This window comes from Balaenoptera ricei, chromosome 2 (assembly GCF_028023285.1).
Source record: "Balaenoptera ricei isolate mBalRic1 chromosome 2, mBalRic1.hap2, whole genome shotgun sequence".
Classification (NCBI taxonomy): domain Eukaryota; kingdom Metazoa; phylum Chordata; class Mammalia; order Artiodactyla; family Balaenopteridae; genus Balaenoptera; species Balaenoptera ricei.
The window spans coordinates 111,684,272-111,708,851 of NC_082640.1; the positions used below are offsets into that span (position 1 = coordinate 111,684,272).

At 36.8% G+C, this 24,580-nt stretch overlaps 2 protein-coding genes across 2 annotated transcripts in view; one reads left to right on the top strand and one right to left on the bottom strand.

Moving 5' to 3' along the window:
• The window catches only part of LPCAT4 (lysophosphatidylcholine acyltransferase 4), a 189,457-nt gene that overhangs the window by 70,292 nt on the left and 94,585 nt on the right, over positions 1 to 24,580 (bottom strand). The window lies entirely within an intron of this gene.
• On the top strand, positions 15,821 to 16,693 carry LOC132360529 (olfactory receptor 11G2-like). The gene has a single exon (XM_059915605.1). It carries the CDS (start codon positions 15,821 to 15,823, stop codon positions 16,691 to 16,693), a length of 873 nt encoding a protein of 290 aa, XP_059771588.1.

The following is a 24,580-nucleotide window of genomic DNA, read 5'->3' on the forward strand; positions in this document are numbered from 1 at the left end:
GACTTCAAATATTAGTTTGTTTCTACTATAATGTTGACCATTGCATTCCAAGACAGCAGATGTCCCAACAGAAAAGTTGTAACATGTTTCCATTTATTCCTTCTTTCTGTTCTTTATAATAAGAAGAATGACAAAAACGTTTACCTCTCCAGCAATCCAACATTGTTCTCACAAAGCAGACACCACCTCCTAATGGAAGAGACAATAACTTTCAATTCCTGCCTTTGCTCTTAAATATCTCTTCTCACAGAGGGGCCTCTTAGCATTTGAAAATAACAACCAATTTCTGATGCAACAGAGACTGTACTTTGGGAATTTGAAGGATAACAAAACTATAGAACACTTTCAAAGGGAAATTTTAGAATGCCAACAAGATATAATCAAAGAATTAGACTAGAGATACGTTAGGTACAAATACTCAAATATATATCAGTTAAAGAGACACGGTGTCACTTCTGGACTCTAAAATCAACATTCCATCAGTGATGGAAATGATGGAATAGCCAGAACGTTTATTAGGTCTGAGTGAATAGAAAGTCAAGGGAGATTTATATTTTACACTGCAATTCAAAGAGAGAAAGGTAGTATAATTGACAGAAAATCATTGGTATATCAAAAAAGGAAATAATGTAGTCAAGTAGATGGTAAATATGTTAGATTCACCATATTTCTGGTGACAAAGAGATAGGCAAAGAGAAAATAAATGATGTTCACAAAGACTCCTTTGAATAATCCTTCTTAGAAAAAAGAACTGCATGTTGTAGAACTGACTAAATCCTCAGTGGAGATGTCCTCCTAAATAGACCCTATTTGGTCTTTGTATCTACTATTTTTTCATTTTAGGAATAGTTGTCTTCTATGCTTTGCTAAAGCGATGATGAGGAACTATTTTTTTCAATTTAATATTATTAAACAGAAGGAAAATAATTAAGAATCATGCAGTAGAAGGCAACATAATTTAAATTTTAGTAGATTTTATTTTGTTTTAAAGACACATATTTTCTATTTAAAAAATTAAAATACTAGCCATATATTTTTAAAATAAAAAAATGCATAATCGAACATATTTCATTCTAATTTATATCCAGTTCAGAGAAAGAGAGGTGGGAGGAATGAAAAATGGAAAAAGTAGAGGAAGAAAGAGATACACAAAGTTATGAAGGTAAAAATAATAGATTAAAAGGAAGGGGAAATTAAAGAACAGGAATAAATGTAAAGACTATATTAGGAAAATAAGAAATGAATATGAAAGGATAGAGAGGCATAGAAATGCATATTCTGTAAAACCACATATTCAAATAGACTTAACAGATAAAAGAAAGTTATCTGTTGCTTGAAAACTTCAAGCTGCTTTCCAAGCTCACTCCAGAAGTCTTAATCTCACTGAACAAGACAAAAATGGTTTCTGCTCCTGGGGATTTTACATCCTAATGCATGGAGAAGACAATAAACAAACACACCAGAGAGAAAATATCTGATAGTGGTGAGTGCTATGATGGAAATATAACACAGTGATGTTCTGGGAAGAAATGGAGAAAGAGCCTGCTGCTCTAGCTGAGCTAGCCACAGAGAGCCTTTCTGAGGAGATAGCATTTCAACTAAGATCTGAGTGTCTACAATAAGTCCACCATGAGAAGATCTGAAGAAAGAGCTGATAAAATCCATGGAGCAGGAAGGGGATCGTGCAGTGAGAAGCAGAAAGAAGGAAAAAGAAACAGAAAGGCCAGTGTGGCAAGATAGTAGTGGGGAAGTGGGGAAAAATTATAAGGCAAGATAAAGAAGTGCCAGATATACACCAAATGGCAATTGGTCATCATTCCAGTTGAGACGTTATAAGCAGAAGAGTGTCATTATCTGATTTATGTTTTTAAAAAGATTATTCTGGTTACTAGTAAAAATGGGTCATAGAGGGCAAGGAGTGAAAGCCAGGAGACCAGTTAGAGAGCATTTGAAGTACTATAGACAAGAGATGATGGTAGGTTATGCCAGGAGGTAGAACAAGAGACAGAGGAATTTATACCAAAGATATATTTTGGAGAAATAGTCAAGGGGACTTTTTTTTAAATTGGAGTATAGTTGCTTTACAATGTTGTGTTAGTTTATGCTGTACAGCAAAGTGAATCAGCTATACCTATACATATATCCCCTCCTTTGGATGGATACATATATCCAATCCTTTTGGATTTCCTTCCCATTTAGGTCACCACAGAGCACTGAGTAGAGTTCCGTGTGCTATACAGTAGGTTCTCATTAGTCATCTATTTTATCCATAGTAGTGTATATATGTCAATCCCAATCTCCCAGTTCATCCCACCCCACTTACCCTCTTGGGGTCCATACATTTGTTCTCTATGTCTGTGTCTCTATTTCTGCTTTGCAAATAGGTTCATCTGTACCATTTTTCTAGATTCCACATATATGCATTAATATACAATATTTGTTTTTCTCTTTCTGATTTATTTCACTCTGTATGGGAGGTCCATCCACATCTCTGCAAATGGCACAATTTCATTCCTTCTTATGGCTGAGTAAGGGGAATTTTTGAAGGACGGGATATGAGAGGTGAGGAAGCGAGAATAACTCTTAAGACTTTGAATGACATAACTGTGTGGGTGATTGTGTCATTTACAAATATGGGGATAACTGGAACAGGTAAAGGTTGAAAAGTAGACATTCTGCTTTAAATAGATTTGGTTTTTAAAATGTATTTTTAATAAATAATACGTTTATAAGTTTCAAAAATAAATGATTTAAAAATAATCTGTACAATGAGAAATGTCCTTCCCACCCCAGTCCTCCATACGTTCATTTCTCCTCATATCTCATGACAGAAAATTAATATTAATTTCTGTTGTGTCCTTCAACAAATTACATGCATTTACAAGCTAGCATGAAAGTAAGTTCTTGATTATACTTCTTTAAATATAATTTATATACATTAAAATGCACAGATAAGTGTTGGGCTTGATAATTTCTGTCAAATGTATGCATTCAAGGAACCACTATTCCAACAAAATATAGAATATTTCCTTCATTCCAAAAAGTTGCTTTGTGATCCTTGTCATTCTCCCCTGTAACCACCACCATTGCTAGCAACCACTTTCTAATTTCTAACATCATAGACTAGTTTTGTTTTTCCTTGGATGTGATGAAAGTGGAAGCATATGACAGGTACTGCATATTATTAAAGCAGTAATTAAATAATTGAAGCATAAGCGATAGACAGTGGAAAGGTAAAATTAAGAAAGATAATACTTTTAAGCACTGTAATCTGAGTTGAAGAAGAAGAAAAACAGGTGTAAACTAATTTTGTCATTGCTCACAATATGGACCTAATGATATTACCTATAAATTCCAGAAATGATCTTATTACATAAGATACAAACATAAACCCCCAAAATGTCTAATATGGTAGCCACCAGCCACATATTAATATTGAGCACTTGAAATGTGGCTGTAAACTGAGGAACTGAATTTTAAATTTTACTAATTAATTTAAATGCAAAAAGTCACATCTGGGTACTCTACTGGGTAGCACAGCTCTAGAATAATACAGGAACCTTAACTCATTTAACTAAAATAACATTCTTTCTAATTTATTTGCTATTTTTCATTTTAACCTTTTTCTTTTTTCAGTATTCTGGAGAGTCACCCAAACCTGCAACAGGCATTGCATAAGAAAAAATAAACTTTTGATGAAAAACCAATGAAATTTTGGTGTTACTGCTGTGGCATAACCTATTAAAGCTGGTAACCAACCAAAGTTAAAAGTAAATCAATATCCTCACCATCTTCCAGAAAAACATAAAGACATTCATACATTTAACTCCAATCATACCAAATCTTTACTTATGCAAATGTTATTTTCATGTAGTTTAGTTATTTTTCTAAACTTCAGAAGTTTGTTTGTTGTTTTGATGGTTAATACAGTAGATTTTATTTAGCTTTAACCACATACTTACCGTTTTTTTTTTTTCTTTGTCATCTCAAACCTCCCAGCCAGGATCACTTTCTTATTGTTTCAAGGCTATACCTTGAAATTTCCCTTAGCTGGTTATCTGCTAGTAGCAAACTTTGTTTCTGCTTTTCTGAGGATGTTTTTATTTTATTTTCACAGAGCTGATAATTATTTTCTCTCCAAACATTGGTTTACATTTTTGCTGTTAAAGAAGTCAGCTGATTCCCTAACTAGTTTTCCCTTGGGAATAAGCTCTGCTTTTCTATTCAGATACTTTCAGGATCTGCTTGGCTGTCTTTACTCATCTGCAGCTCCATTATGGTGTGTTTTAACGTGCATTTAAAAAAAAATCTTAATATTTTGGTGGGATTCTTGAGTATGGAGATTGGTGTCTTTCATTAGTTTTGGAAATTTTTCAGCATTATCTTTTCAAATATTGCCTCTGTCACATTTTTGTCTATCCTCTCGTTCTGAAACTCTGATGAGGCATATGTTAAAATTTTTCATTCAGTTCTCAATGTCTCTTAATCTGTCTTTCATTTTCTATCCCCTTTTGTCTCTGCCCTGCACTGTTGATAATTTACTTAGCTCTGTATTCTAGGTTACTGTTTTCTCTGGGTGTGTCTAATTTGTATTTAAATACACCTATTGAATTTTTAACCTGAATCTGTTCTCTTTATTTTTCTTATAATTTTCCTGTTTGTTTTTATAGTGTCCTTCTTTTTATTCATATTTCCAACCCTTTTTTATTTTTCCAAAAATACTAAATATACTTAATTTATAACCTGTGGTTCTTTTATGGTTGATTCTTCTTTCTGTTGTTCTTATGGCTGTCATTCACAAAGCCTTGCTTTCTTGTTTGTTCATTGATATTTGACTCTAAGCTCTTATTTCGTCAAAGTTAATCAGTAAAATACTTTGAGGCCTGGAACAAAGGCAAGATCTGCCAAAGGATATTTGTATTTCTTTCTATCAGGAAGCATTATAGCTCTAGAATCAGAAACTTCAAACAAAATTGTCAGCTAGCAGTGATTCAGACTATTCACGAGTATAAATTCAAACTTGAAAAATATGTGTGAGTCCACTTATGTTCATAATTCTTTTTTCTCTTTTTTGCCTTTTAGGTGGTGAGATTTTACTTTATTTTATTTTATTTTATAACATCTTTATTGGAGTATAATTGCTTTACAATGTTGTGTTACTTTCTGCTGTATAACAAAGTGAATCAGCTATACATATACATACATCCCCATATCTCCTCCCTCTTGCATCTCCCTCCCACCCTCCTTATCCCACCCCTCTAGGTAGTCACAAAGCACCGAGCTGACCTCCCTGTGCTATGCGGCTGCTTCCCACTAGCTATTTATTTTACATTTGATAGTATATATAAGTCCATGCCACTCGGTGGTGAGATTTTAAAAATGTTTCACCACTACCCTGAGAACATATCTGAAACCACTAGGTGGTGTTTCAGGGGGGCTCTGAGGAGCTCTGGTTCTTTATGTCTCAGCACAGAAAGAATTTAGAAAGAGGCAAAGTGATAGATAAGAAGTGATTTATTAGACTAGGACGCTTGTGAGGCTTACAAGTGGGCAGGCGAGATGGTGCCGCCAGAGAACTTAGTGGGCTACAGTTTTATAATCAAAGGAAAAGAGGGGAGGGGGAAAAGACCATCTTCTTCCTCATTTCTGAGTAGACGTCATGCTTCCATCATCAGCTCTTCCTCCAGGTTGGGCAGGGGAGATTTCTTGTCCCTACCTGGTCAAGCCGGGACTATCGTGGCATTGTGGAAAAATTATTTCAGGTCTCAATGCAATGAGGGTTTTTCACTTTGAAATGTCACCTTTCTATAAATTATTGTTTTTTATGTATGCAGAAAGCATGTCTTAGGGGTCATTAACTTACTGAGCAGGATGTGGGTCTCATGCCACCATTGTTTTATTGTTTTGGGGCATGTCTCATGCTTCTGTTGCTAAGCAACCCTGCTTGGTTTTATAGTTAAGCAGACTGCTTTCTTGAGTGATCATTAACTTACAGGGGTCTCCTATACTTTTTTCTTTATCTACAATCCCCTAGTGGGATTAACTATTTAATCACCTACTTTGTCCTTTTACTCTGTCCCTATCATATCCTTTGAGACTTCAGCTTGTGGTCTCCTGGGGTGAGCCCTGGGTTTTTTCTCCTATCCGTCTCTGTCCCTACCAACCACTAACACTTGTGGCCTTGAAAACAGAACACACATCCTCACAGTAAAAGCTGATTTCTGTTCACCATTTATTTCTCTGGGTTTCCAAATTCATTTGATTTTTAGATTCTCAAAATTCTACACCATCTTTTTTTCTTGACCAGTTCATCAAAGTATTTCAAAAGATGTTTATCCAAGATGTGTATTTGTTTTTAGTGAGTGGTTCAGGAAAGTTATTTAATGTGCCACCAGATGGAAATGGAGCAACTCTATAGTTCCTGTATTGTCAAGGCATGTAGATTTCATACTTTTCAGCCATGCAAATTCCCACATTAGTTTCAGGCTTAGATGTAGTTTAATATATTTAATATTCAATACCCATCCTTTTCCCTAGTTTCTTGGTTTTCACGATTGACTGAAGTTTGTTCTCATAGTTTCTACAAAAGGGTCCTTTGAAACAACATTTCCAAATTTTTGTTTAAAATTGTTTGTAGCCTTTTAATTTAAATGCCAGTTTTGCTAGATTTAAAATCTGAGGTTTACACTTACTTGTCTGAAGAATATTGTAGCTCTTGTTGCACCTCCATTTACTTAATGACAATTAATCATATTGTGTAGAAATGCAAAATAGGCAAACTGGCCTGCATCCAATGGAGCTGGGTAGGGAAACCTCACAGGCTTTGTTAGAGGAAAACCCCAATCCCTGGGGAAAGAGAGATTGCCAGTAATATTTGGCTTTTTCGTTATATGTTCATATACTTTTACTTTTTAATTTTTAATAAACATGTTATTTTAGTAATTTAAAAAACAGGAGAACTTTATTTTTGTTTGGATAATAAAGATGTTTTTTACCAGATGAAATAGTAAAGTCCATCTTGTTAATACTGAGATCTGGTAAAAGCTATGAGAGGGTTGGAACTTGAGTTCTAAAATCTCGCTGGTCAGTGAGTAACTGAAAGTGTAATCATTATCTGGAACCAAAGATATTAACTTACTCAGTTCAGATACTGCTGATATTAAAAACAGAAACACAACAGCAGTTTGGGAGAAATAGGAGAGACTAAAAGACACACACACAAAAAAGATTAAAAGACATTTAGAAGTAATGGAGAGAAACAGGGAACAGTTAAGTGGGGAGAAGGAGTCTACCCACATACCTGAGGGTACTGGGTTACTTAGAGGCAGCCCTGCACATTAAAAGATTATGTATGAGGTTAACACCCATTTACCCTACATTAGCCTGCCTTATATCCCTGCTCATTGTCTAAGGCAGGATTTCACAATCCTGGCACTATGACATTTGGTGCCATATAATTTGTGGGGGGGTAGCTGATACATATTTAGCAGCACCCCCAGTTTCTACATATGAGATGGCAATCACACTTCCCAGCGTGACCACCAAAAATGTCGCCAGACATTTCCAAATGTCCGCTGGATGCTGCAATTGCCCCAGTTGAGAACTACTGATATAAGTCTTTATACCAATCATGTATCATTGCTTGCCAGTGAACCAAAAGTTCTCCATTTCTCTTTTTATGTTAATTCCAGATGTGTGTCTAATTAAGAAACTCTTCATTACAATACTATTTTTTTTTTAATTTTTTTAAAATTAATTAATTAATTTATTTATGGCTGTGTTGTGTCTTCGTTTCTGTGCGAGGGCTTTCTCCAGTTGCGGCAAATGGGGGCCACTCTTCATCGCGGTGCGCGGGCCTCTCACTATCGCGGCCTCTCTTGTTGCGGAGCACAGGCTCCAGACGCGCAGGCTCAGTAATTGTGACTCACGGGCCTAGTTGCTCCGCGGCATGTGGGATCTTCCCAGACCAGGGCTCGAACCCGCGTCCCCTGCATTGGCAGGCGGATTCTCAACCACTGCGCCACCAGGGAGGCCCCTACAATACTATTTTTGATGTTTTTTTCTTCTTATTGTTACCTTCAGTATTCTCAACAAATACCATTCTATAGTAGCAATATACTGGTGTTTGAAGAGCACACTGTGTCAGCAGTCTCTTTCGAAAGAAATGTAATCTTCACTAAATGAAGGATAAGTGACAAAATGAGTAGAAGTCTGGCTGGTTTGAATACAGAGAAATAAAAATAAGGTAACATAAACTCTAGAAACATAACTCATCATTTTTATTATGTATGTTTGTATCTTTTGTATGTTAGATGTTTTTTTCATTCTCTGTTGTAAAATATTAGAGAAGTCTACTGTTTTATTTCCAGGCAATGAAAAGTCAACTCAAAATTCAGGAATCATAATTTCTATCAGTATCATTGGGTTCTTAGAAGAAAAGTCACTGCAACATTGAAGATGAAAGAGGGTCATCGTGTTATTGTGTTTTATAAGAAATATATATATTTGGTCATTCACATGACCAAAACCCTTGGCTCACAGCTCTCAAACCCCTTGGAATTTTCTGATCGATGCAATGGGGAGCATTTTTGTTATAATATTTGGTCTCTTGTCCTCAGGGTCACAAAGGAGAATGAGTGTCTTGTTATTCATAGCAAGCCCTTTCCATCACAACTAGGTTTATATTAATGAAGGTGACTTTTGAATTCTACCCCAGTGTGGGGGTATGGCTGCCAGGGAAACCAACCATGTGATTACAGGGTTGGAACTTTCAGTCCCACCCCCTGATTCCCAGGGAGGGGAAAGGGGTTTGAGGTTGAATAAATCATCATTGGCCAATGATTTAGTCAATCATGATTATATTATAAAGCCTCCATAAAAACCCAAAAGGACAGCTTTTTGTCCTTTTTGGAGAGTTTCCATATCCCAGAAACAGAGTACTTCCACATGCTACCATGCCAGGCCCCAAGCTCCACAAGGACAGAAACTCCTTTGTTCAGAACCTCACCCTACGGTATCTCTTCATCTGGCTGCTGATTGATACCCTTCGTAATAAGATGCTAATTGGGAGTAAATAGGTTTTCCCCAGTTCTGTGAGCAGTTCTACCAAATTAATCAAACCCAAAGAGGGGATCGTAGGAACCTCTGATTTGTAGCCAGTCAAGCAGAAGCACAGATAACAACCTGGGCTTGCATCTGGCATCTCAAGTGGAGGTTGGTCTTGTAGGACTGATCACTTTACCTGTAGAATCTGATTCTATCTTGGGTAGATAGTGTCAGATTTGAGTTGAATTTTTGGACACCCTGCTGCAGTCCAGGAATTGCTTATTGGTGTGGGGGAGCCTCAACACAAACACGGGGGCTGGGAACCCCACTGAGTCATCATAGGGAAAAATTCCCAAAGCAAAGAACAAACTTTACGTACCATTATTCCTTCCTATGTGCCTGAAGTGCGCTGGATCTGGCACAAAATTACCTTCTCAATTAATAAATAGAATATAGATAAAGAATAACCCTGGTATTGTTTTAATCAGTTATTAATGTATATTCATTCCTGATGCTGACAAGAACCTATTTCCTTCAAAGTCTAATCATAGTATGTTATCAAAAAAATATAAGACTAAAGCTCAAAGCTCACAAAGTGCTCTTGCCCTTGGATGAACAGACCCCCTAGTTTTGAAATTGAAAAGTTCATTTAAATTTTAAAAAATTGTATGCACTCAGATATTGCAATCTTTTACATTCTGAAGCATGGTCAGTAATTGGGTTCTTAGTGTCAGAGAAGAGTAAATTGATCACTAACAAATAATTCACTAGACAATTATGGAAACCAATACATCTAGGTCTCTTCCATTTGTATCATTAAAAAATAAATAAATAAAAATGGGTTTAATAGGAAAGTGGCAGGGGTGGTGGTGGCGTGATGAATTGGGCGATTGGGATTGACATGTATACACTGATGTGTATAAAATGGATGACTAATAAGAACCTGCTGTATAGAAAAATAAATTAAATTAAATTTAAAAAGAAAAAGAAAAAGAAAAAGAAAACTGCAAAACAATAACCCTCATGAATATAGACACAAAAATCCTCAACAAATACTTGAAAACTGAATTCAGTAGCATATTAAAAGGGTTATACATGTGACCAAGTGGGATTTATCCCACGAATAAAAGGACAGTTCAACTTATGAAAATTAAGTAATATAATATACCGCATTAGTAGATGAAGGGAAAAAAAAAGAGATCATCTCAATAGATGCAGAAAAAGCATTTGATAAAAGCCAACAAACACCCTTTCATGACAAAAACAGTCAACAAACTAGGAATAAAAAGGAACTTCCTCAAGCTAATAAAGCATATTTATGAAAAATGTATGGCTAATGTTATACTCAGTGCTTCCCCCAAGTTCAGGAACAAGATAAGGTGTTTTCAGAATATATTTTTAAAATATTTAAAGTAACAACAAATTCCCAACAGAAAAATGGACACGACTCTTAAGTCTTTTCAAAAAAAGAGTATATCCAAATATAACACACGGTGTGTTTTCCTAAATGTTTAAAAAAAAAAACAAAACTGACATAACCAAGGGCTGGCAAAAAATGCAGAATAATGGGAATTGTCATATACTACTCATGGGAGTGTACATTTGGCAAATATTTTGGAATACTCTTTGATGTTATCTGTTAAAGTTGAACATATTCCTTCCCTAGGATTCAGCATTTCATATATATACAGCATAAATACTTGCAAATATACGCCAAGAGATATGTAGAATATTATTTGTTGCAGTATTATTCATAACAGCCCCTAACTGGAAGCAACCCAGATGTCCCAACAACAAAAGAATAAAGACTTGTGGTATATTTACTCAAAGGAATATTACAAGCACAGAAAATAAATGAAATACAGTTATATGAAAAACCACAAATAAATCTCACATATTTAATTATGGATGAACAATTCCAGACACAAAATAGGCACTGTATAATTTCATTTACATACATTTCAATAAGGCAAATTGATGATATCAGAAGTAAAGATACAGGTTACTGTGGAGAGAGAAGTAGTAATAGGAAAGGTCACAATGAGGCTTCTGGGATGCTAAGTAATGTTCTATTTCTTTTATTCAGGTGGTTGTCAAATGGGTGTGTGCACTTTTAATAATTCAATGAACTGTGTAATTGCAATGTATATACTTTTAGGTATAACGTTTTGAAATTAAAAAAAAAAAAACTCTTAAGCCAGATCTTTTTATTTTCTGCTCAACACCTCTACTGATCCTTTCTTACAGTGAAAGCCAAAGTCTTTACAATACCCTACAAAGCCCTAAATGATCTGCCCTCACCCTGTCATCTCTCTGCTGTCATGTCCTATTACTTTCCCCATTGCTTACACTACTATAGCCACACTAGCCTCCTTGCTGTTTCTCCAACATATTATACTTTCTTTCACCTCTGGTTCCTATGATTAACTATTTTGTTTGGCTGGAATGCAGTTCTCACAGATATCCAGAAAGTTTGTTCTCTCACTGTAAGACATTGTTTAAATGTCACCTTCTATGAGGCTTCTCTTAACCACTCTATTTAAAATCATAACCCATCATGCTAACATTCTCTCCCCCACTCCCTGCTTTCTTTTTTTCTCCGTATTATTTTCTAATATATATGTAATTATCTTATTTATGTTATTTATTTTCTTCTCCTTCCAATAAAATTTAGACACTGTGAAGACAGGAGTTCTGGGGTTGCTTTCTACAATATCCCTGAGATCTGAAATAGTGATTGGCATATGGTAGGTATTCAATAAATATTTGTGGAATAACTGAATGGCAATTAAATTTCTTAAGCTACCAGTTTTTTTCCAGGTTTATTGACATATAATTGACATATAACATTGTGTAAGTTTAAGGTGTATAATATAACATGATGATTTGATACACATATAGATTGTAAAATGATTACCACAATAAAATTAGTTGACACCTTGATTGCCTCACATAATTACCTTTTGCGGGGGGTGGCGATTGTGAGAAGGTTTAAGGTCTACTTTCTTAGCAACTTTCAAGTACATAATATAGTTGGTTAACTATAGCCACCATGCTGTACACTAGAATTTATTCATCTTATAGGTGGAAGTTTGTACCCTTTGATCAACATCTCCCCATTTCCTTCATCCCCCAGTCCCTAGTAATTCTACTGTTTCTATGGGTTTGACTTGTCAACTCTTTTTGCTCTAAAAAAGAAATGCAACTCAAATATCTCTAACAAACTATGCAAGTACAGATACCTGATGGGCAAGGATTTCTTCTTCAAAATAGATATAGGGAACCCAGTGATAAAGCTTTCTATTGTAGCTATTATGACAGTCCCAATTATTACTTAATTTTTCCCCAGGAACCTTCAACTATACATGGATACTACAGAATGAAAAAAAAAAATAGAATCAATTTCCACATCTTCACTATTCTTTGGAGAGTAGTAAGACTTGGTATTTGATTACAAGTAAGTGAAAATTCAAAATTATCTCTTCTTTTAAACAAATACTAACAGATCATTGAGAGAAAGCCCGAAATCCCCAAAGATTATGATGCAAGGAAGTATGCATATATATTACCTTTATCTATGCTTTCATCTTAACCATAAACATGTGCCTTGAAGCTGGAGAAAAATTACCTTGCAGGGTTCACCCTATGCAACCCTTAAAAGAATACAAACTGGATCATCCAATTTCTTGGAAGTCCCTCATATACCTTTTGCTCCACGGAGTACAGTTTTATCGCCTGTCTCTGAAACTCTTCTCAGCATTCATCTAAGGAGTGAGTGGAAACTATAACATGTGAGCCACATGTGCCTCATATTTTGCAAAAATAATTTAATAGGAAGCATTTTCTTCTTTGAGAAAACTAAATATTTCATTAGGATGAAATGCTAGCCAAAAAGAAAAAAAGCATAAAAATATAGATTTCCTTCTTGTTTCCTTAACTTTTGGAAACTTAAGCTCTAAGTTTCACTTAGTTCACTCTCTCTCTAAAAGATGAATAAGATATATAAACAAAGACGCTTAGGATTTCAAGTGAAGATACATATTAACTTATAAATTGCTGGAGAAGGATTTATTTTGATGATTTCTGTTGCTTGGTTAGTAGAGGAAATATGACAAATCTTTCATTTCAGAGATATCATCTTTCCCAAGCCCATACATTGTTTTCCAGTTCCATTAAACTAATGAGCCCTGGTTTAATATGTATTCTTTTTGAAGTAACAATTGTCAGCATGTATGAGTTTCTGTTGTACATACAAGATTTACTCTAAATCTGTCACTGGACAGTTGCTATCTCCAGGAACTATTCGAAAGCAAAAAGGGTAAGTATCAATAATGATTTAAAACAAATCCTTTGTCAATGACTTTTCTCTACGTAAATAAATTAACTGAGGTGGCTGACACTAGGATCCTGAGTAAAAAGGACACAGAAATGTCTAAAGGACAGAGAGATAATTCATTCGAACATAAAAATATCTTTCAAACAAGGTATTAGGAGACATATTTCCTCAAAAGCCCTGTGTGAATGAGTGAATTCTTTCTGTAAAAACATTAACGGACTGTTTTATACAACACATAGAGCCACACGTTTAGCTGGCCTAATTTACTGCATCCATATTTATACAATCCAAAGGGCAATGAGGATCTATAAATAGTAGTCTTTCCAATTTAGGTGCCATCTCAATCGTCAAATGAAAGAGTCAGCCATCTATATGGTCTGACTTAGGAAGCCTGATATTACCTTCCTACACAGAAATATGTCAAGGACTTCCCTGACACAAAGTCTTGGATTCCCACCTTGAAAAGACTTCCTTGATTTATTAAATACTCTTTCTAAAATGAAAAACTATTTCCAGTAGTGGAAAACAAATAAAAATTCAGCACAAAATGTATTAAAAGTGTACTGTTAACCTCTTGATTATAAGCTCCATGAGCTCAAGATCTGCCATGTCCACAATTGTTTCTCCAGCACTTAAAAGACTACCTGACACAATGAAGATGTTAATAAATATTTCTGTGGCTGGGTAATATTCCATTACACTGTAATATTACTGGTACAATAATATATGTGATATATATATATAAAAATATATATATATATCCATTCATCTGTTGATGGACACTTGGTCTGCTTCCATATCTACCATTTGCAGCAATGTGCATGGACCTAGAGAATATTCTGCTGAGTGAAATAAGTCAGACAGAGAAAGACAAATATTATATGATCTCACTTATACATGAAATCTAAAAAAATAATACAAACAAATGTATATAGCAAAACAGAAACAGACTCATAGATACAGAAAACAAACTAGCAGATAACAGTGGGGAAAGGGAAGGGGGAAGGATCATGTGAGGGGTATGGTATTAAGAGATATAAACTACCATGTATAAAATAGATGAGCAACAATGATATACTGTATAGCACAGGGAATTATAGCCATTATCTTGTAATAACTTTTAATGGAGTATAATCTGTAAAAATACTGAATCACTATGCTGTATACCTGAAATAAGACAATATTGTCAATCACAAAAAAGAAAGATAAATAAATAAACATTTTTGAATGAATTATTTTGCCTAATGTATTAGGTCAGAGTAAGGTCCTGAGGAAACAGGAGAATTGAGTTTTGATTCAATAACAACTACTTGGGATGGAAGCAGCCAGAAGGAGAGAAGTGAGAAGTTTCTTGTTTCAGAACGTGCCCAGATGCGGTGGAAAAGGGCTGTGAATAAAGGACTATGAAAATTCTCACCAAAAAAAAAAAAAAAATTGATAGGTAGATAGGTGGATGTATGACTAGATAGATAGATAGGTATCTTTCCATTTTTCTTGAAGCTAACTTGACCATGGATACCAAATACAGGCACATTGAACTTGGCCAGTCACTGAGACAGTCTGTTATTCGTTGTGTCAGTTGCCATGAAGGGCATATTACACCTTGAGTAAGCTGGAGGAACTGAAAGTGAGAATGAGAATTAATTTATGTTCTGTCATGGCACTGCATTGAGACAGAGTGTTTTACAATATCTTGATTTCATTTCTAATATTATATCAGTTATAAATCATAAAGAAACAGGTATTCATAGTACTGTTGAAAGAACCTCACATGCACAGAAATGTAATATCAATAGTGCAGGTAAACAGATGAAAGAGCAGACGAATACAGGTAATTTAACAGAATCACAAAACTTTACATTCCTAGTATCTAGTTTAGAATTCTTAGAAAGGTAAAAATTTGTCTCCAATTCATGTTTCCCCTGCTTTCTATTATGGTGACTCTTTTTTTTTTTTTTTAAAGATTTATTTATTTAATTGATTGATTGGTTGCTATGTTGGGTCTTCGTTTCTGTGCTAGGGCTCTCTCCAGTTGCGGCAAGCGGGGGCCACTCTTCATCGCGGTGCGCGGGCCTCTCAGTATCGCGGCCTCTCTTGTTGCGGAGCACAGGCTCCAGACGCGCAGGCTCAGCAGTTGTGGCTCACGAGCCCAGTTGCTCCGCGGCATGTGGGATCCTCCCAGACCAGGGCTCGAACCCGTGTCCCCTGCATTCACAGGCAGATTCTCAACCACTGCGCCACCAGGGAAGCCCTATGGTGACTCTTTAAAATAATATATGTTCAAGGCTGAGCCATGAAAGCCATGGTTTTGTTGTTTAAAGAAAAGTCTGTTTACAATTTTATGAAATAAAAGATAAAGAAATTAGGTTTTTTTCAGGACGAATCAGCATACTCCATTAAAGTGCAGTAACCACTGTCATCTCCATGTCTTCCAGACTAATGAATGTGTCCAGCAGAGAAACCACCCAGTACGTTAGCCACTTTATCCTCATGGGCTTTCCCTCACGCCCAGAAATGCAGCTCCTCTACTTCGGGCTCTTCTCAGTAGCCTATGCCCTGACCCTGATGGGGAACACAGCCATTGTCTGTGCTGTGCGGTGGGATCAGCGCCTTCACACCCCCATGTACATCCTCTTGGGAAATTTCTCTCTCCTGGAAATATGTTATGTCACCACGACCGTCCCTAACATGTTGGCCAACTTCCTGTCCACAAGCAAGTCCATCTCCTTTGTGAGTTGTTTTGCACAGTTCTACTTCTTCTTCTCTTTAGGGTGTGACGAGGGCTTCTACCTTTGCATCATGGCCTTTGACAGGTACCTTGCCGTCTGCCGTCCTCTGCATTACCCACGCATCATGACTAAACAGCTGTACACTGGCCTCGTCATCTTTGAGTGGTCCTGTGGGTTCATGCTCTTCCTAACCCCAGTTGTTCTCATTTCACAGTTGCCCTTTTGTGGCCCAAATATCATCGACCATTTTATATGTGATCCTGTCCCGTTGATGATGCTGTCCTGTTCTGAAGACACCACCACACAATTCATTTACTCTACTTTCAATGCTATTTTCATGTTTGGCACCTTTCTCTTCATCCTTTGCTCCTATGCTCTGGTGATTCTGGCTGTGCTAAAGATGTCCTCAGCAGCGAGCAAACGCAAAGCTTTCTCCACTTGTACTTCTCATCTGGCTGTAGTAATTCTGTTTTTTGGCTCTGTTATGGTGATGTATGTTAGTCTTGAATCAAGTGAAGATGCAAAAATTCATTACCTTATTTTATTCTGTGATAACACCTTTATGCAGTCCTCAGATATATAGTCCCAGAAACAAGGAGATGAAGACTGCCCTAATGAAACTCTTTGGAACTGAATGACATGTTAATAAAATACAAATGAGAGCTAAATTTCACCTCTCAAATGCAACTTACCTTAATAAGACATGAGTGATATATTTGTCTCTAAATTCACTGTTTTATTAAGAAGCTACTGTAATGAGGGCCCACTATCACCTTAACTACCACTCACCACAAGATGCAGTACTCTTAAGAAAAATATGTTTTAACAAGTGAATTCGATTTTGAAGTTACTAACAAGTAAGTGCAATTTCATGTATCTAAACCAATCAGTCCCTCTATACATAATTCAGTTTCTAAAAAGAAGACAGAAGCCTGCTTTGCATTACTGAGTTGAAGCTAATAATACACATGTAATAGAGATCATAGACTGACTGGGGATTAATACTGTAAGCCAGTAATATTCCACTGGGACATACTGACTGATAAACAAGATTCCACCTTGCCAGAGTGTAGCATTTGTCTTTACTAAGGAAACAGACTAATAACTTTAGCTAGATATTAGTGATTTTTTGATGCAAAAAAATGCAAGTAAATGGGATTGTTTTCTTAATTTCTCTTTCGGATACTTCATTATTAGTGTATAGAAATGTTGCAGATTTCTGAATATTGATCTTGTATCCGGTGACTTTACTGAATTCATTTGTTAGTTCTAACAGTTTTTTGGTGGAGTCTTTAGAGTTCTTTATATATAGTATCATGTCATCTGCAAATAGTGACAGTGTTACTTCTTTCTTTCTGATTTGGATGCCTATTTTTTTCCTTGCTCAGTTGCTCAGGCTAGGACTTCCTATAATATATTGAATTAGTGGTGAGAGTAGGCATCCTTGTTTTATTCCTTATTGTAGAGGAAAATGTTTCAGCTTTTCACTGTTGAGTATGATGTTAGTTATGGGTTTGTCATGTATGGCCTTTATTATGTTGGGTACATTCCCTCTATACCACTTTGTTGAGAATTTTTATCATAAATGGATGTTGAATTTTGTCAAATGCTTTTTATGTATCTCTTGAGACTATCAACAGATGAATGTAAAAAGAAGACATGGTTGTGTATACAATAGAATATTACTCAGCCATAAAAAAGAATGAAATTCTGTCATTTGCAGCAATGTGGATGGACCTAGAGAATATCATACTTAGTGAAATAAGTCAGAGAAAGACAAATACTACATGACATCACTTATATGTGGAATCTGAAAAATAATACAAACAAATGTATATAGCAAAACAGAAACAGACTCAGAGATATAGAAATCAAGCTAGTAGTTGACAGTGAGGAAAGGGAAGGGGGGAGGGACAAGTTTGGGGTATAGGATTAAGAGATACAAGCTAGAATGTATAAAATAGATAAGCAACAAGGATATACTGTATAGCAAAGGGATTTATAGCCATTAGCTTGAAATAACTTTTAATGGAGTATAATCTGTAAAAATACTGAATCACTATGCTGAACACATGAAACTAATATAATATTATAAAGCAATTATGCTTCAATTAAAAAATAATAATTTTTTAAAAAGAGATGCTCCACATGATATGTCATCAGGGAAATGCAAATTAAAAGAACAATGAGATACCACTACACACCTATCAGAATGTCCAAAACCTGACATTCACCAAATGTGAATGTCACTGACAACACCAAATGCTGACAAGAAGGTGGAGCAACAAGAACTCTCCTTCATCACAAGTGTGAATGCAACATGGTCCGGCCACTTCGAAGACAATTTGGTGGTTTGTTACAAAACTAAACATGCTCTTACCATCCATACAATCCAGCAAGTGCACTCCTCAGTATTTACCCAAAAGAGTTGAAACTTATGTCTACAAAAACCTACACACAGATGTTTTCAGCATTTTTATTCAAAATTGCCAAAACCTGAAAGCAACCAAAATGTCCTTGAAATCACAAAATAAACTGTGATACTTCCAGATAATGGTATATTATACAGCACTAAAAGGAAACAAGCTGTCAATCAATGAAAAGATAGGAAGAAAAGTTAAATGCATATTACTCAAAGAAATAAGCCAATCTGAAAAGGCTACATTCCGGAAAAAGCAAAACTATGGATACAGTACAAAGATCAGTGGTTTCCAGGAGTTTGGCGAGGGTGGGGATGGTAGTTGAAGGGATGAGTGGGTGGAGCACAGGGGATTTTTGGCCAGTGAAAATAGTACAGTACCATAATGATGGATATATGCCATTATACATGTCTAAACCCATAGAATATACAATACCAAAAATGAACCCTGAGGTAACTATGGACTTTGGGTGATTATGATGTGTTACTATGGGTTCATCAATTGTAACAAATGTACCACTCTAGTGAGAGAAGTTGATAATAGAGAAATCTATACATACATGGGGGCTGGGGGTATATGGGAAATCTCTGTATATCATCTCAATTTTAACCTAAAACTGCTCTAAAAAAGCAAAGTCTTAAAAAAGAAAAAAAAATTACTATCTTCATTCACTATGCCTAGGCAATTGCCTCAATCAAAATTTTATCAGTGTCCAACTTATTCTGACTTAGGGATTCATCACTCCAACCTAAGAAAACCTAAAATATGAAGAGTTACCTCAAAGATGGATTCGATACTCTCAAAAGGAGATATATACATACACACACAATTTGGTACAACATACCTGGAGTTATCAGGGAAGGATAATAGAGTGGTAAAAACCAAATCTAATTTCAAAAGATGATAAATTACTGCTGTAAGACCAGTTATTAAATGACACAGTATGTCCAGTGAGCTTCTTCTCTCCCTCCTTCCAAATTTATAGAAGGGAGCATAAAAGACTTCAGAGCCATATACATTACCCCAGAAGAGGCAGGGTGAAAGGGCAGGTTCCAGGTGTCTTGACCTGTACTGCTCACAGAGACCTGACCCATAACCAAGCCTGTGATGCTTCCGAACCTATTCTTACCTGAAAAAAGTATCTGGGAAAGTTGGCTTCACTTCAGGTGTGCCATTTCATTCTAATTGCTTTTAGGTCCTAGTTTCTACCTAGTGGCCAAATTCAGAAACCTAATCAGGATCTAGTCTCCTTCAGGAGTTCTTATTAGCTAATTAATGGCTAATTAATGGCTTAGCTAATTAATGGCTCCTCAGTCCTGAAAGAAAGTTGGGGTTTTGTTGTTTGTTTTTGTTTTGTTTTGTTTTGCCACTGCACTAAAATAATTTGTCTTACTTGGCAATGGATGAGCTCAGGATTATCCTCGTACATTGAGGTTACGTGATTCTAGGCTCCCAGAGTTTTACTGTCTCAGCCCAGCTACCTACTAAAATTAAGCAGGGCAGAAGACAATGAGCTCACTGGAGATATCACAGAGCCTCTTTACATGCCAGCAATTTTTAGAAGAGAACACAAAGAAGGGTAGAAGAGAAAGGAAAGGAAAGAGAGGAAAAATGCAAGAAAAGTTGGAGAATAATAGAAAAACATACAGTGTCTACTTCGAGTGGAGAAATGCGTTGAAAATTCTGGGGAAAACAATAACTTTTTCGGAAAGGCTAACTTTCCAACAACTTGGAGAGATGTGGTTTGATGGAAGAATGGATTCTGAGCTATGGCTCATCTTAGATGAAAAGTAAAAGGATTTGGGACTGATTTAGAAATACACAAACTATTGTAATACCAAGACGTTCATATTAAAGACGCTAGATAGCCATTAAAATGGAAGAAAATGAACAGCTATTTTCTGTAAGCAGATCATTGAGTTGGGTGTGAAAAGGTTTGGGTTTTTTTTTTAAGCTTTTTTGTATTAGTTATCAATTTTATACATATTAGTGCATATATGTCAATGCCAATCTCCCAATTCATGCCACCACTACCACCACCACCCCCGCTTCCCCCCCCTTGGTGTCCATACGTTTGTTCTCTACATCTGTGTCTCTATTTCTAATAAGAACCTGCTGTATAAAAAAATAAAATAAAATTCAAAAAAAATTATGTTAAATTAAAAAAATGTTTATAGATAAAAAAACAACGTTCATGGCTTTTTGTGGGAGCAACATTTACAGCATTGAAACAGAATAGTCAAAAGGTTCCCACATATACTTAAACATTTCTAAACAATCTTAGGTATCCAAGATTTTGGATTCCTACTGCAGCATTGATGCAGGTTGGTCTTCACAAAAGGTTCTCTTTAGCTGTTACACACAAAAAGGAACAGAGACCAGGAAACTTTCCTTCCTTTTATTCTGCATCCTTTTTTGGCCCCGTATTGTCACTGGAGGTCACCTCTTAGGAGCAGGAGGGACAGTCACAGTGCATCACTCAATCCCCAATTATGTTTTACTTTCAGTGATGAGCTCAGTGGTGAAAAGGCCTCCCTGAATCTATCGGTGAGACTGTCACGTAGTAATGACCTCTCTAATTTGCTGCTCACCTGACACAACCAGACAGGTTCTGGATTTAAAAACTAGCTCCATATTGGATGTCCCCAGTTGCTTCAAGGCTCCTGGAGCTCCCCTTCCCTCATATGTGCGTCTTTAAGTGACAGATAAAATTCACTTTAATAAATCCCCAAACCCCAAATACCTTCCCAATCACCCACTAAGAGTAACATGCCTGTCCATTTTTCTCTCCCAGTATAGGGGTAGTAAAATTTGGTCTCCTCTATTCCATCTACAGGCCACTCAGCAGAGGAACTGATGCTCACTGGAATGGTCCACTAGCCTTCACAATTCAGTGTGTATAAGAATCACCTGGGGTCTAATGTAGTGTTCAAGTGCCTGGGCCCTCCCCACAAGTCTATCCAATGCCAGGGCACTGTGCCAGCAGATTTTACATGCAAAATGTGAGGGAGGCGTTATCCTTTCAAGTGATAAAACATAAGTTTACAGAGGTTAAGAGATTGGATTTGGCTATAATTCAGCTAGGTGTTTTATGTTTCAAGAGAGTAGGATAGCCCTAGTGAAAATTATATCTAATCTTAGTATGGTTTCTAATTAATGTTAAATTGTAATGCCTTTTCTTCACTCTGGTCAACATTATAACAGTTTTTTTTTTTTTAAGCTGATTTCTGAAATAATGTTGTTACTTAAAGCACTATACTTGATAAACAACATGATTCAATGAACAAGTATTTGAATGTTAGGCTCTGGAGAAACAAGATAATAATTAATCTTTGCCCTCAAGGAGCTCACAGTCTAGCCAGCCACTCTGATCAGACCAAAGTTCTAGGGAGTCTATAGGGGCAAAAATCCAGGCCAGGGCAGAACTTCAGACCTGATTCATTTTTAGTTAATTGAGTATTTATGTTGTCGTCTGACACTGACAGTGATGTACAGTCTTGGCCAAATTGATTTTTATAATGAGGAGAGAGGAGGATGTGTTCTGAACTTACTTCTTCAGTTAGGCACTCTGATTCCCTTCTGCACTGGCTACTTTTCTCCAAGCTTTGTTCATGTTGGCCCAGAGCCACAAGGTGGCAGGATAAGCCTCATCATTTCTTGTTCAAACTAACTGCAGCCACAGGCTTTTAAGTGCATGCTCACTCTGCCCATACCCCTCAAACTCATGTTGGGAGCAATTTAGAGCAAATATCCAGAGTAGTATTACCTCGATTAACTAGTTTCCTTCTACCACCCCCCCTCAGGTCTACTCTCCTTTCAGTGCTAACTCAAGGACATTCCAAGGTTATACTTTGGAGAACCCCTGGAGTATCTGGGGTTTCATTCTGCATTTCAAAACCTTTTCAGAGAAGATTGGTCCTAGATGGCGGAGTAGAAGGACGTGAGCTCACTCCCTCTTGTGAGAGCACCGGAATCATAACTAACTGCTGAACAGTTATCGACAAGAAGACACTGGAACTTGCCAAAAAAGATACCCCATATCCAAAGACAAAGGAGAGGCCACAATGATATGGTAGGAGGAGCACAATCACAATAAAATCAAATCCCATAACTGCTGGGTGGGTGACTCACAAACTGGAGAACACTTATACCACAGAAATCTATAAATCTATAATTACTAATTATAACTACAAATTCCAGTAGTTATGATAAATGTAAAAACAATACAGGATAAAGAAAAAGCAAATTTGTAACTGTATGTGGAGATGGATGTCAACTATAACTAGACTTATTGTGGTAATCGTTTCATGATATTTACATATATTAAATTATGTTGTACACCTGAAACTAACACATTATATGTCAATTATATCTCATTAAAGCAACAACAATAGAGATTGGTTCAAAATGGCAGAGTAGATGGACGTGTGCTCACTCCCTCTTGTGAAAGCACCAGAATCACAACTAATTTCTGAACAATCATCGACAGGAAGACACTGGAACTCACCAAAAAAGATACCCCACAACCAAAGACAAAGGAGAGGCCGCAATGAGATGGTAGGAGGGGGCGCAATCACAATAAAATCAAATCCCGTAACTGCTGGGTGGGTGACTCACAAACTGGAGAACACTTATACCACAGAAGTCCACCCGCTGGAGTGAAGGTTCTGAGCCCCACATCAGGCTTCCCAACCTGGGGGTCCAGCAACGGGAGGAGGAATTACCAGAGAATCAGACTTTGAAGGCTAGTGGGATTTGATTGCAGAACTTCAACAAGACTGGGGGAAATAGAGACTCCACTCTTGGAGGGCACACACAAAGAAGTGTGCGCATCGGGACCCAGGGGAAGGAGCAGTGACCATACAGGAGACTGAACCAGACCTGCCTGCTAGTGTTGGAGGGTCTCCTGCAGAGGCAGGGGGAGGCTGTGGCTCACCATGAGGACAAGGAAACTGTCAGCAGAAGCTCTGGGAAGTACTCCTTGGCGTGAGCCCTCCCAGGGTCCGCCATTAGCCCCACCAAAGAACTGGTAAGGCTCCAGTGTTGGGTCGCCTCAAGCCAAACAACTAACAGGGAGGGAACCCAGCTCCACCCATCAGCAGAAAGGCAAATTAAAGTTTTACTGAGCTCTGCCCACCAGAGCAACACCCAGCTCTACCCACCACCAGTCCCTCCCATCAGGAAACCTGCACAAGCCTCTTAGATAGTCTCATCCACGAGACAGCAGAAGCAATAAGAACTACAATCCTGCAGCCTGTGGAACAAAAACCACATTCACAGAAAGATAGACAAAATGAAAAGGCAGAGGACTACGTACCAGATGAAGGAACAAGATAAAACTCCAGAAAAACAACTAAATGAAGTGGAGATAGGAAACCTTCCAGAAAAAGAATTCAGAATAATGATAGTGAAGATGATCCAGGACATTGGAAAAAGAATGGAGGCAAATATCGAGAAGATGCAAGAAATGTTTAACAAAGACCTAGAAGAATTAAAGAACAAACACCTAGAATAATTAAAAAACAAACAAAGATGAACAATACAATAACTGAAATGAAAAATACACTAGAAGGAATCAATAGCAGAATAACTGAGACAGAAGAACGGATAAGTGACCTGGAAGACAGAATGGTGGAATTCACTGCTGTGGAACAGAATACAGAAAAAAGGATGAAAAGAAATGAAGACAGCCTAAGAGACCTCTGGGACAACATTAAATGCAACAACATTTGCATTATAGGGGTCCCAGAAGGAGAAGAGAGAGAGAAAGGAGCCGAGAAATATTTGAAGAGATTATAGTCAAAAACTTCCCTAACATGGGAAAGGAAATAGCCACTCAAGTCCAGGAAGCTCAGAGAGTCCCAGGCAGGATAAACCCAAGGAGAAACATGCAGAGACACATAGTAATCAAATTGACAAAAATTAAAGACAAAGAAAAATTATTGAAAGCAACAAGGGAAAAACGACAAATAACATATAAGGGAACTCCCATAGTTAACAGCTGATTTCTCAGCAGAAACCCTACAAGCCAGAAGGGAGTGGCATGATAT